Source organism: Eleutherodactylus coqui, chromosome 4 (assembly GCF_035609145.1).
Source record: "Eleutherodactylus coqui strain aEleCoq1 chromosome 4, aEleCoq1.hap1, whole genome shotgun sequence".
In the NCBI taxonomy this organism is placed as follows: Eukaryota; Metazoa; Chordata; class Amphibia; order Anura; family Eleutherodactylidae; genus Eleutherodactylus; species Eleutherodactylus coqui.
This window is the reverse complement of record NC_089840.1, coordinates 275,456,184-275,471,031: the sequence shown is the minus strand read 5'-3', so window position 1 is coordinate 275,471,031 and position 14,848 is coordinate 275,456,184. Positions and strand designations below refer to the sequence as shown.

Sequence of the window (14,848 nt, the reverse complement as noted above, 5' to 3'; positions counted from 1 at the left end):
ACCGTGAACAAAACACATATAGATAAGAAAAACTTTTACATACTTTGGTTTTACATGTTTTGTCCAGTATTGGTTATCTAATGACAATCCTCAGACTACAACACCACATATGCCCAATTTCCACTTATATACTTTACCACTTCAGTTAGCAACTATTATCCATAGGCCATCCACTCTGTTCACTGCTAAACCTTTTACATCTTTCAATACTCAAAACACATGAAAGGCTTTGTTTACTGACATCCCTCTCTTTGACATGTCTGCTGTGTATTACACTAGTGGCTGCTCCGGTGTCTACCAGAAAGGGGAGAGGACCTTCTGAACCTATAGTCAAAGAGACAATAGGTACTGGGCCCCTTCTGGATTTGCTAATTTGCAAAGGGCAGACGTCATCAATGAGCACAGACAGTGGATTGCCTGTTTCCTAATGGTCAGAAAAGTAAGGTCTTGGTTTGGACTGTCCATTCTGAGCCTTTGGAGGTGCCCTACATTGTCTACACCTGTGGCCCTGTTTGCCACAGTTGTAGCAAGTGATAGGTTTCCGGAATTCATGGTTGTCCTGGTTCACAAGTACCATTGTACAGGAGCCTAGTTCTAAACCACGGACAACTTGGAGAAGAGCCTGGGACTCTAGAGTATGCCATTCAGGATGGAGCGGCTTCTAGTTTGTCGTTCATGTTCTTTTTGAGACATCCCCCAAAGGCTTGTGTAAGAAGTTGGGCATGTACAGGAACATTGAGACTGTATCCCAAGTCCTTCCACGCTACCAGAATCCTAGACAAAAAAAAGGTTCTGCTGATTGTCTTCTCCTGCCTAACATCATAAATGGTAATTCCTAATTCTGTCATACACTTCAAAGGCCAGAGTTTCAGATGATGTAGGAAACTAGCCCCTGAACCAGACACCTTAGGGTTAAGTGGTTGGTCAAACTCCTCAATCATCAAGGGGAAGAAGAAGGGGTAAGCCTTATGCCTGGCCACTTCTTTCAGGTTTTTATAACAGCCATAAACTCCTGCTAACTGTAGACAAGCTCTGTAGAACCCCATGGGTTGTTTCTCAGGATCTGGCATTTTATTAGTGACTAGCTTACCCGTCGCGTGTTGCTGCGAAGACAGACATACATGCCTTCGTTTTTATATATAGATGACATCAGGAAGTGAGAGAATTAGATTCCTTACATAAAATTTGGACGCTAATTCTTTTGCGCTGAGAATTTAATAATGTAGTTGTGACCCATTAGCTTTTCCTATTTATGACATAATCAATGCTTGTGCCAAATTTCAAGTTTCTATGACATTGGAAAGTGAGAGAATTAGATTCCGTACGTACAATTTGGACGCTAATTCTTTGGCGCTTAGAATTAAATAATCGAGTTGGGACCCATTACCTTTTCCTATTTATGACATAATCAATGCTCGTGCCATTTATCATAGCATAAATGTACTATGCCTATAATCTTCCCAGGAGTGGACTCAACAACTTCCCAAAGTTTCATGGCGATCGGATGAATGGTGTAGTAATGCATAAAGGACAAACAGACACACAGACAGACATACATTCAATTTTATATATATATATAGATGCTGTCTTTCTCATTCTGTAATTAATGACACCATCATTTTCAATTTTATCTTCCCTTTAGCAACCAGGCAGGCACATCTGTCCCAACCTTCAGCTGCCTCCATTTTAGCATCTTTAAAACTGCCTTTATATTCTATCATTGCATTTGACCACAGCCGGGGACTATCACTCATAGCACAATATCACGAAGCGCAGTGACGCCTTTTTCTAATAGTTTTCTATCTACATTCTCTTGCGGGGGTTCCCTTTTCATAAGGGAAACCCTCTTCATGTTCTGCAGCTCTCCTGACATCTTGGGGATTGGATATTTGTGAACAAGATTCTTAGAAGACCTTGTGGCGCATTCCTATACTGCTATTTACAGCCCGGGACTAAGGGTCCCATGTCTGGTGTCCTGTTTCATGATAGGCATCAAAGCCTTGCATTCTTTGGCTATTTCTTTACCTTCCATATTCTTTACTATGTTTTAGGTCAATATTCATTCTGACTCATCTGAGGTGGCTTTCTTAGACCATCTGTTACCCATGTGTCACTGGTAATCTACATGGGTTTTTAATAACCTTTTTCCTCCTTATTTGAGGAGACGGTAACCCCGTCTGAGGATATGTTTACTATGGCAAGTGATTTTTGTCACAAGTCAGACACTTGTCCTACAGTATAATTGTTCCCTCTGCGTGACCCTAAAAACTCAGTCTTCACAGTGCAGGACCCACCTAAACCACATACACAGGTATTTCCTCTGCGTGCCCCTAAAAACTCAGGCTTCACAGGGCAGGACCCACCTAAACAATCGGTCCCTCGTCAGGGATCGGGAACATATTACCAGTAGATTAGGGAACTTAGATCATAGAATATCCACACTAGGACAATTATTCAACCTATTGACACTATTATGGCCTTCAAACACATTGGGTTACACATTCATTCAAACCCAGACAACGAGACAGCTTGTTTGACAGGGTTCTTTGTCATATAAAATGAACCAAATTTAGACCTTAAATGAACCACTCAATATAAATGAACATACTGAACTTTGAACAGACAAAAGCACAGAGACACAATGGGGGATAAGAATAACAGTTTCTTACCAGCCAGCATGGTCCTGATTATGGGTCTGTGCATTCTGTCCGTTCGAGAGTAAGTCGGATCAGAGGTTCTGGTCACTTGGTCCCTGTTCAGGCGCCAGCTGTTACACCATAGGCCGAGCCCTTTCTGATTATCATAAGCAGGGCTTCAGGTATATTCAGACTTGAGAGGTATATACGGAGAGGTGGCATATGTCACCAACAAAATTACTCCTAAGTTTACATGAAAATATGAGTCAATTGTTATTAGGCAAAAGACAATAGGACAAGTCAAACAATTTATTTCATCACAACTTATATGTTAAATCTTTGATACCTTATTGTATTCGTGTTTTGTCTATTACCCTTAAAGTTTCAATAAAAATCTTTTGAATACAAAACATTTCTCACATTCTCAACGTGAAAATGGCTTCTCCCCTGTGTGAATTCTCAGATGAGTAACGACAGTTGATTTATGCATAAAACATTCACCACAATCTAAACATGTAAATGATGCATAAAACATTCACCACAATCAAAACATGTAAATGGATTTTTTGCCACATTCTGAACATAAAAATGGCTTCTTCCCTTGTGTGAATTTTCTGATTTTTAATGAGAGTTGGTTTCGGCTTAAAACATTTTCCACAATCAGGAAGATACATGTCTGATGTACAGCAAGATGTGATTTATGTTTAAAACAGTTCCCATATTCCTAACATGAATGTGGCTTCTCCTCTGTGTGTTTTTTCTAATGTTTAATAAGAACATGTGTGAAAAGATTTCCCATATTCAGAACATAAAAATATCTTCTCTACCCTGTGTGAATTCTCTGATGTAACACAAGACTTGATTTTCGGTTAAAACATTTCCCACATTCAGAACAAGAATATGGCTTTTCCCCTGTATGAATTCTCTGATGTTTAACAAGATCTGATTTATTGTTAAAAGATTTCCCACATTCAGAACATGAATATGGCTTCTCCCCTGTATGAATTCTCTGATGTAACACAAGATCTGATTTATTGTTAAAAGATTTCCCACATTCAGAACATGAATATGGCTTCTCCACTGTGTGATTTCTCTGATGTAACACAAGATTTGATTTTAGGTTAAAACATTTCCCACATTCAGAACAAGAATGGGGCTTTTCCCTCGTGTGAATTCTCTGATGTAACACAAGATTTGATTTTAGGTTAAAACATTTCCCACATTCAGAACATGAATATGGCTTCTCTCCTGTGTGAATTATCTGATGTGAAACAAGACTTGATTTTTGGTTAAAACATTTCCCACATTCAGAACAAGAATGTGGCTTCTCCCCTGTGTGAATTCTCTGATGTAACACAAGATTTGATTTTCGGTTAAAACCTTTCCCACATTCAGAACATGAAAATGGCTTCTCCCCTGTGTGAATTCTCTGATGTAACACAAGACTTGATTTTCGGTTAAAACATTTTCCACATTCAGAACATGAATATGGCCTTTCCCCTGTGTGAATTCTCTGATGTAACACAAGATTTGATTTTAGGTTAAAACATTTCCTACATTCAGAACATGAATATGGCTTCTCCCCTGTGTGAATTCTCTGATGTAACACAAGATTTGATTTTTGGTTAAAACATTTCCCACATTCAGAACATGAATATGGCCTTTCCCCTGTGTGAATTCTCTGATGTAACACAAGCTTTGATTTTCGGTTAAAACATTTACCACACTCAGAACATGAATATGGCTTCTCCCCTGTGTGAGCTCTTTGTTGTTCAACATCTGTTCTGTAAATTTTATTTTGTTTAACATTCTTCAATGAATCAGAAGATGAAACATGTTTAGAAGGATCAGAAGATAGATTTTTGCTGTGAAGGGCTGAGGGCATATTTGGGATAATAGCCGGCTTTTCATTTGTATCTTGTATGATACCAGGATCTTCCACTTTATAATCTGTTGATATCAGATGTCCTTTGGAGTTTCTAGTTTTGTCATCTGGCAAGAATAAAATGAATTTTAATATTTTTGAATATAACATTACAATTATACTAATAGTTTATGACATTTGCATATAAATTGTTAAAGAGTTTTCCCATTCACAGAAGCCACAATAATTTGTGGAGCACCTAATCTACTGACAGCCATCCTAAAGGACCAATTATTTTAGCCAATAAGCTTATTTGTTGTGTTTTCCCATGCGTTGACGTTTAATTAGTACATACAGCTGGAGCTCTCAGCTGCTGATCTTATCCACGGCTCATACAGCTAGTAAGGTTACAGAGCACAGAAGCTTTAAGAAGAAAGTATCACACATTATTCAGGTTGTCCTGCACTGGACAAACAGTACAGGGATTACAGAGAAGTGCAACGTGTTTTGGAGTGTTTATAGACAGATTCACCTCCTTTTTCAAGCGTGGAACTAATAGATATAAAGCCTCTTACATTAAAAGCGAACCTAGAGGATCACTGGTGCCTGCAAACTCCTCATCCAAGTAAGTGCATCCTCTATTACTTTGTAAACTTTTCACTAATCACTAGGTGAATTGCTTAATATCAATGGATGACAGAAACTCCCATGGGCGCAATGACAGATCTCAACAACTCCACGCTGAACTGTTGAACCTTGACATATTGATTTAATCTCTTCAAATGCAGAACAGGTCGGACAGTGCCGTCCTCCTTGTGAAGAGATTGGAATATAACCCCCTGCACTGTTTATGGCGAAACAGGGACAATTACACCCTCAGATGAGGAAGTGTGTATCACATAAGCCAAAGCATTGCACTATGAAGGAGAGATCGGAATTTTGGAACTGAAGAAGCAATCTTTGGGTTTGTAGAAAACAATATGGCATAGCTCGAAGAGATAACCTTCTGAACATAGATGTCTGAGCCATGAGTGAGTTAGGTCTCCTTGAATAAAAAAAGTCATCACCCCACTCTGATTGCCTTGGTTGGGGACAGCCATACACATAGAAGATTTAGTATAGGCGGGCTTGGAGTATAGTGGCCAGGGACACCAGGACGGGCGCAGTTTGTAGGAGAGTGTTTTGTTTTGGAGCGGCAAAAGAAACAAATCTGGAGCCTCTTCTTCTGTGAAGAACCACACGTGGCTGGCTTTGTTTTCTGGTAGATGAGAACTCTTACCACAAATAGCTTTAGAAACATTATTGGCTAGTCAACTGTCTCTCATAGGGAAATCTTCATACTCCCCAGGAATATGCCACACCAAGGAGCATCTGCTAGGGGGCTTGGTATAGGTTGACTGGTTTTGGTCGGTGGTTGGGGGGTTGGAAGTGGAGTAAAGAAAGTTGGCTGCAGTGGTGGTGGTAAAAAGAAAGAGGAAGGAAAAGAGGGAGGAGAGAATACTTACCTCAGTGGAGAAAATACTCACCTAACTACCATAGACCGTAGAGCTCTGAGACTCAGCTAAAACTGATTAGCTGGCTTCTGCAGGAGGTGTATAGCTGGGAGGAGAAACTAACACTTTTTTTTTGCTTAGTGTACACCCTATAGTGGTAGTAGCTATACCCATGGTTTTCAACTGTGTCTCCCAATGCAAAAGTCGAGAAATAAACAGTGTTTTTTTATTAGGATTGTAAAAATCTAAAGTAAAATAAAAAAAATCTACAAATTGGTATTACTACATCCATAAAGGTCTACTTAGGTCTCCATCAGGAAAAAAAAAAGTAATGAAAAGCTATCAAAAAGTTTTATATGTTCCCCAAAATGGTACCAATGCAAACTACAGTTCACCCCACAAAAATCGAGCCGTCACACAGTCCTATCAGTGGAAAAATGAAAAAAATAATGCAGGTAAAATCTAGCATCAGAAAATCATTTTTTCTTAAAATGTATTTAACTTTTAAGCATTACTACATATTAATGAACTGTATAAATTTGGTATCCCTGTACTCGTACTGACCCTCAGAATTAAGAAGTATAATCCAAGACAAAATGTAATAAAAAGCAATCAAAAAGTCGTATGTATTCTAAAACAGTACTAACAGAAACTCCAGGACGTCTCGCACAAAATGAGTTCTTGCATAATTATGTTCACGGAAAAACAAAAATGTTATGGCTGTCAGAAGTTTTTCAGCACATTATATGGTAGATTAAATAGTGCCATTGAAAAATATGACTCGTCCTGCAAAACATCAAGCCCTCAGATGGATAAATAATAGTTATGATTGTTTTAAAAAGGGGGAAGAAAAAACAAAAATGGAAAAAAAGGGCCGCGTCCTCAAGAGGTTAATATAGATTTAAAAAAAACTGCTATTGTGTGTGGGACTGATAGTTTTACTCCTAATGTGACTTAAATGTTTCCCTAATTTTTGTTTGAGTAGCGTATTATGAAAAAAATTCTTAACATTGTTTTTGGCTCAATAAGGCAACATTCAGCAGAAACCCTGACAACACAGACTCTTCCCTACATGTAGTCTCACCTGGGGGGTCATCTGTAGGAATCCCCTCCTTACACGGCTGATCCCCCCTCACATGTGTCTCTGTAGCATCAATAGGGATCAGATCTTCATCCGGATTCACCAGCTGTGAAATAAATATTGTAAAAGTCATCACACAGTTGGAGAAGTCGTGTGGAAGGTTTTATATGGCCAGAAAAGGTCATTAAGTAGTATGAGGAGCCGGAATGACATGACAGCAGTAGTGATCTGGGCCAAATAGCTGCAGGTCTCCTGTATAACTCCAACCTGTTGCTTCTTTATTCCAACCAGAAGTCTCCAGAACTAGAAAAGATGCAGATATCTAATGTCTGTGGTTGGCTGTAATCCCGCCATCTCCAGCTTTCTCATTACACAATTATATATATATATATATATATATATATATATGTGTGTGTGTGTGTGTGTGTGTGTGTGTGCGTGAAAGCCCTCACTCACTCACTGACCAGTTCTCTAACTTCCCGATGTCATACAACCATGAAATTTGGGATGATCATTCTTTAGGTCCTAAATAGGAAAATCAAAGGGGTCATGGTAAGTGCACCCCTATGTAATGTAACTTCTCGGTGTCGTACAAGCGTGAAATTTGGCTCAAGCATTCTTTGGAACCTATATGGGGAGAGTGGAAGTGGTGGCACATTCTGCAGAGGGACATCGGTACTTGCAGCCTAAGAAGAATCTAACACTCCTCTATATGTATACATATTTTATTCCTCGGTTACTCTAAACTAACCTTGACTTCATTAAATTTTCCGTGCAAACAACATGTAAACACCTTGATCAAATTAAATTGGGCATGGCCGAGCCTATCAGTTAGTATACATATAAAGGGAAAGCCCTCACTGACTAAGTAATTCTCTTACTTCCCGATGTCGCATAAACATGAAATTCGGCATAACCATTCTTTAGGTCCTAAATAGGAAACGTAAAGGAATCACAACTCAAAAATTCAATGCTAAGTGCAAATGTATTTGCACACCTGTGCAATGTACCAAATCTAATTCTCTAACTTTCCGATGTCGTACAATCATGAAATTTGGCAGGAGCATTCTTTAGGTCCTATATCGGAAAAGTATAGGGGTCAAAACTCAAAAACTACAATGCTTATTGCAAAAATACTGGCACCCCTGTGTAATGTACCAAATCTAATTCTCTAACTTTCCGATGTCGTACAAACATGAAATTTGGCAGGAGCATTCTTTAGGTCCTATATAGTAAAAGTATAGGGGTCAAAATTTGAAACTACAATGCTTATTGCAAAAATACTGGCACCCCTGTGTAATATACCAAATCTAATTCTCTAACTTCATGATGTCGAACAAACAAGAAATTAGGCATGACCATTCTTTAGGTCCTAAATAGAAAAAGTAAAGGGGTCACAACTTAAAAATGCAATGCTAAGTGCAAAAGTATTGGCACCCCTGTGTAATGTAGCAAATCTAATTCTCTAACTTCCTGGTGTCATACAAACATGAACTTTGACAGGAGCATTCTTTAGTTCCTAAATAGGGAAAGTAAAGGGGTCACAAGTCAATTATTCAATGCTAATTGCAAAGGTAAGTGCATCCCTATGTAATGTAGTTTCCTGTTGTCGTACAATCGTAAAATTTGGCGCAAGTATTCTTTAGGTCCTAAATGAGGAGAGTGTGAGGGGTGGCATATTCTGCAGAGGGACATCGGTACACGCAGCCTGAGAAAAATCTAATGCTCCTCTATGTGTATACACATTTTATTCCTCAGCTACTCTAAAGTAACCTTGACTTCATAAAATTTTCCGTGCAATATATAATTAGACTGAACACAAGACCTTGTCAGCCATCCTACTGACCAGAGAGGAGATTTCATGAGACCTTCTCTCCATCTACCTGATCATCCTGTGGAAGAGAAGGATAGGGACATCTCTCCGCTGCTGTTCTCTTACTGGTTCTACCTGCAGAAAACACAGACAGCCACTGACTTCATTCTCTACATACCAATAATAAAGGCCGTGTGGATTTAGTCCTGTCTATTACCTGGTGATGGGGGGGACTGGTGGTCCTCCATCATGACGTCCTTGTACAGATCCTGGTGTCCTTCTAAATACTCCCACTCCTCCATGGAGAAATAGACAGTGACGTCCTGACACCTTATAGGAACCTGACAACACAATGATACTGTCATCACCCAGACACGTTATGGCGCCATAGCGTTACTGAATAATGTCCCAGCATTCCCAGCAGCGTCACCTCTCCAGTCAGCAGCTTAATCATCTTGTTGGTGAGTTCTAGGATCTTCTGTTCATCGATCTCCTCCAGTATCAGGGGGTGAGGTGGAGGCCCTGTGATTGGACTAAGGGGTCTTCCCCATCCATCAGACACCGGGGCCTGACAGTCATCACTAGAAGTCTTCTTCACTACCGTGTAATCCTGTTTATGGGGAGATACATCCATAAATATCCCTGCAGACATTCCCGGAGTCCTTCATGTCTCCAGTTATGGCCAACAATTATTAAAATTCTTTTCACATCTGTGTGCATCATCTCTGTTGTTCTACTCAGTCACAGGAGCAGAAAAACTAAATGTTCAGAGTTTTGGTTCTGTTAGATGACAGACAATAATGACCCTCAACGACCTCCAGTTGCCTTATAGTAGATCTGTTGGGTTTCTGTCATTCTACCAGAACTACCGGCTCTATTATTTTCCCGGCACTTATGATGAATCTACAGTAAATCCTCTGCTGTAGATGTGACCAGAGACTGACATATATAAGAATGATGGAACGTGACGTCATCCCCAGAATCTCTCACCTCTCCTGTAAGCTGGAAGAGTATCTCTAGGGTGAGGGTGAATATACTCTCCGCTATCTTGTCCCGCTTCCTCTCCATCCTTGTCGGGTCAATCAGGAATATTATCTGATATAGAAGATATCAGCTGAGAATCTTGAAAGGGAAGAAGAGAAGACAATGTAACCCCCCTGCAAATCTCTGTATTATAGTGGATTCAAAGACAGCAATGAATATGCGTGTTTTTAGACGGGCGATTTTTAGTATGATTTCTCTGCGTTTCGGGATGCACACAAATTACACATGAAAAGAGCCAATTATTTTACATGGGTTAATTTACATGAGCGATTTTTCTCTTGAACTGATCGCAGAATGTCCTATTTTTGGGTGATACTGCTTATTATTTTCTTTGGAACAAAAAAAAACATTTGCACCACAATCGCATGCTGTACGGTGTTTATGCGAGTGCACCGTAAATGTTCTGTTTTACTATTTTACTATTTGAACAACATGCTATTTTAACACACGTGAAAATCTCATGTGCAGCGATGCTTTTTTTCACAAAGCACACATCGCACTCACAGGTAAGAATGCATATTAAAAGTTCAGTATTGGATCAGTCTTACACGCGCCAATATAAGTACGGTCTAAGGATGCATAAGCACAGACATTTAAAAAGTTGTGCCCGAGATTCTCGGGGGCAACAGTGATCAGTTAACACTTGGCCATCCCATCCATGTGCATCCGATGTGCGGGACACCACACAGTGACAGGTTCTGCTCTCAGCTGAGATTCGGACAAGAACCGGACATGCTGAAATTTATTTTTCTTGGACTATTCATCAGTATAAACCAAAAAGTATATGTGAATCTTCCTCTATCAAATTAATGGATCTGAAAATGATTAAAAAAACGTCGTTGTGCGTGTACCCTAAAGATGATAAACACAATAATGGGATTTTTACCGCAAGGTTTATTGACCCAAACTCAGAGGATTATTGGGACCTATGATGCTTTGCATTCTGGTCAGTAAAACTCGTGGTTGGACTGGAACACACGTCTATATCACAGATGCGGAAATGTGTCCGGAATGTCCTCAGCTGAAACTTGCCTTTAACCCCTTGAGTGGCACGCCCGGAAATTTTCAGGGACGAGCTCCACTGCCGATAGTGATATAGCTTGGAAGATTTCAAGCTGTGACATTGTGCTCTGCCTGCACAGTCCCACAGAGAACAAAGCAAGACATTAAGAAGCAGGAAGATATTGCCGATCTGCCGGCAATCTCCTGCTTCTAATGTCCTGCTTTGCTTACAGGTTGCTATAGAGGCCATCGGCTTGTCAGAAGCAAGCCGACGGTCTCTGTGCAGGGAGAGCTGATGCTTAGCTGTCAGAGGACAGCCAGGAACCAGCTCTTACAGCAGAGATCAGAGAAAACCTCTGATCTCTGTTGTGTTAACCCTTTACATGCTGCAGTCTATATGACTGCAGCATGTAAAGGGCTGTCACTGCAGCATGTAAAGGGCTGTCACCATCGGACCCCGGAAAGTGATCAGGGGTTCCTGATGGGTCCCTGTGGAAGTCCCCTAAAGGGACAAAAATAAAAAAACAAAAGTAAAAAAGTTATAAAAAAAAATAAAAACACTTGTCTCCCTTTACTTTGTAAAAAATTTAAAATAAAATCACGCATGTGGTATCCGTGCGTCTTAATGACCCAGAGAAGGAAGTTGGTACATTATTTAACCCCTTAATGACATGGCCCCTTTTTTTCTTTTTTCCCCCCATTACTTTTTTTCCTCCCCAAAACATACAAAAACTGTATAAACTTGGTATTGCTAGAATCATGCTGACTCAGAGAATAATGATATCACATTATTTATTCTGCATGCTGAACGCCGTAAAAATGAAGTCCAAAGAACAAATGGCAGATTTCCCCCCCCCCCCCCCCCAATCTCCCTACAAATGGTTTTACAAAAGTTAAGCAATACATTATATATACCCAAAAAAGATGCCATGAAAAAGTACAACTTGTCCCGCAATAAAACAAGCCCTCATATGGCCTGGTCAATGGAAAAATGAAAAAGTTATGGCTCTTGGAACGCAACTGCAAAATTAGATGAAAATCAATGATTAGACCATTTAAAAAACCTGCCCTGGTGGGTACGACAGGGTCATAGAAAACCCGCCACTCAAGGGGTTAAGGAGGGTTGTCACAAAAAAAATTACTAACTTCTGCACTCCACGTAAAATAGATTATTTTCACCAATCGTCAGCCCCCCTGGGATGCAGGTAAATGGCTACCATTGCCCAAGCACTGGCCTGGGGTTGTACAGCTTGGAGAAAGTCAGGTGACTGCTGCAGCCAATCAGAGTCTGCAGCAACACTGTCCCAAACTCCTGGCATCATACCACCCAGATTAGCCCTGATGCAAGGAGTTCAACCTCTGATTGGAAGCAGCAGTAAACTAACTTCCATTCAGGGCTGAGGAGAGGCGAGAATGCTTTATTATTTAAGGGGGGGTCCAGCAACTAGAAATTTTTTTTTTGTGATAAAACCCCAATTAAATATCTAATATACTACTGTGTTATATCTCTCCATGATGCGCTCCACTGTACATCGCTTCCCTCCTGTCCATACATAACTCACCCATGCGCTCTGTTCTGCTAACACACTCAGACTAAACACCTCTCTATTTCTAACTTCACATGCTCGCCTCCAAGATTCCTCTACAGCAGCACCGATCCTCTGGAATGCTCTACCCCACAACATCCGGACAATCCCTGACACACAGAGGTTATGATGCACCTTAAAGACACACCTCTTTATAGAAGCATACCAATGATCTAGTCCCCCACCCCCACAATATGCCCTCTGTCTATTCCTATGGCTATCCACTTTTGGCTTTCATGTAAACTTCCTGTTCCAGACCTGCTATATTACCACTACCCCGTTTGCTGTCACCGAGAAGAACTCACTGACTAAGTAGTAAAACTTAACCTTTAATATTTAAATATATAAAATGGGGAGACAAACATATAACAAAAATGTCTAAAATAAATGTTGCATTCCTCTGGATGCTCAGGAATTTGCGTCTTCTGTGAGGGTTTGATAATATGCAAGGTCCCTTATAATACTTCAGGGTACCTGCTTATGATGGATTACAGACCCAAGACACCTTTCTTATTCCATCCAGAGCACAAATGCCACAAGCATACCGTATCTCTGTCTAAATGTGGTGTTAGAGTAAGGATGATACTACACATATATATTCCCAACTAGCTTACCCGTCGTGCGTTGCTGCGAAGACAGACAGACATACATTTGTTTTTATATATCTAGATAACAACCAATCACAGCGCAGCTTTTTTAGGTTACCTCAGTGGTATAATATATAACAACCAATCACAGCGCAGCTTTCATGTTACCTCAGCTTTATAATATATAACACCCAATCACAGCGCAGCTTTTATGTTCCGCGGATCCATCATTTTGTAGTTGAACACGCCTCCCGTTGCTCATAATGCCTTTTGCTTTTGTGCTTGAGATGGAAATCAAACGATCTTTGTCTGGGGGGGCATAACTGTCGACGACGCTCGCACGCGCGCCATTTATCGTAGGATAGATGTACTATGCCAGTAATCTTCCCAGGAGTGTACTCAGCAACTTCCCATTAACTTTTCCTATTTATGACATAATCAATGCTCGTGCCAAATTTCAAGTTTCTATGACATTGGGAAGCGAGAAAATTAGATTCCGTACGTAAAATTTGGACGCCAATTGTTTTGCGCTTAAAATTGAATAATCGAGTTGGGACCCATTAGCTTTTCCTATTTCTGACATAATCAATGCTGGTGCCAAATTTCAAGTTTCTATGACATTCGGAAGCGAGAAAATTAGATTTTCCGTACGTAAAATTTGGGCGCTAATTCTTTTGCGCTTAGGATTGAATAATCGAGTTAGGACCTATTAACTTTTCCTATTTATGGCATAATCAATGCCCGTGCCAAATTTCACGTTTCTACGACATCGGGAAGTGAGAGAATTAGTGGCAATGATGGAAATCGAACGATCTACGTGGGGGGGTCGTAACCGTCGACGACGCTCGCGCACGCGCCATTTATCATAGAATATTTGTACTATGCCTATAATCTTCCCAGGAGTGTACTCAACAACTTCCCAAAGTTTCATGGCGATCGGATGAATAGTGTAGTAGCGCATAAAGGACAAACAGAAACACAGACAGACATACATTCAATTTTATATATATAGATAATTACTGCAAGAGCCAGGGCAAACGACTTTTACTGATGGTAGCTGTTATGCTGTGTGGAATATCACCAATATCAGTATATATTGAGCCCCTTATATCTGACAGAAGAAGACCCTTGTCAGATTGAGAGTTTATTGTGTCAATATGTCTTCAATATAGGTACTTAACCCCTTAGTGACCAAGGCTGTTTGCGCCTTAATGACCAAGCCAAATTTTGCAAATCTGACATGTGTCACTTTAAGGCCTTAGTCAGACGGGCGTTTTTTCGCGCGATTTGTGGATCGCATGACGGATGCGCATCCGCAAATCGCGTGACCGGTGCCCGAAAATCGCCCGAAAATCTGCTCTTAGCCGCGTTTCATTAGAAACGGGCCGGAGCTGTCCAGCGCATTGCATTCAATGGGCAATACAGCCCGCTCCATTGAAAGCAGTGCGCTGCGGGCGAGTGTGGGATCAATTGTCGGGAATGCTTAAATATATAAACCCTTCCCTGCAATTCATCCAGAAAAGTGTTAAAATAAAAAATATATATCTACTTACCTGCTCCCGGCAGCCGGAGTTCCGTGCGGCCGGCCTGCAGTGTGTGTGAAGGGGGTGTGAGTGAGACCTGCCCCCTGATTGGCAAAAAACGCCCGTCTGACTAAGGCCTCACATGGAAAAACACTAGAAAGGTTTTGCATATCCAAGCGATTCTGACATTGTTTTTTCGCCACATGTTGTACTTCATTT

General features: G+C 40.5%; 1 protein-coding gene across 1 annotated transcript; it reads right to left on the bottom strand.

Moving 5' to 3' along the window:
• Positions 1–3,237: 3,237 nt before the first annotated feature.
• On the bottom strand, positions 3,238–9,224 carry LOC136624403 (zinc finger protein 300-like). Its single transcript, XM_066598379.1, has 4 exons — positions 9,105–9,224; positions 8,958–9,022; positions 7,078–7,180; positions 3,238–4,628 (listed from the first exon to the last, which is right to left on the bottom strand). The coding sequence occupies exons 1-4, from the start codon at positions 9,187–9,189 to the stop codon at positions 3,460–3,462; spliced, it is 1,422 nt and encodes a 473-aa protein (XP_066454476.1). The 5' UTR covers positions 9,190–9,224; the 3' UTR covers positions 3,238–3,459.
• Between the last annotated feature and the right edge of the window lie 5,624 nt (positions 9,225–14,848).

Coding starts and splice junctions, on each gene's coding strand:
- LOC136624403 (XM_066598379.1), bottom strand. CDS start 9,189: ATGGAGGAGTGGGAGTATTTAGAAGGACACCAGGATCTGTACAAGGAC. Junction 9,023..9,104: donor CCAGTCCCCCCCATCACCAG/GTAATAGACAGG, acceptor TGTTTTCTGCAG/GTAGAACCAGTAAGAGAACA. Junction 7,181..8,957: donor CTCTTCCACAGGATGATCAG/GTAGATGGAGAG, acceptor TTTATTTCACAG/CTGGTGAATCCGGATGAAGA.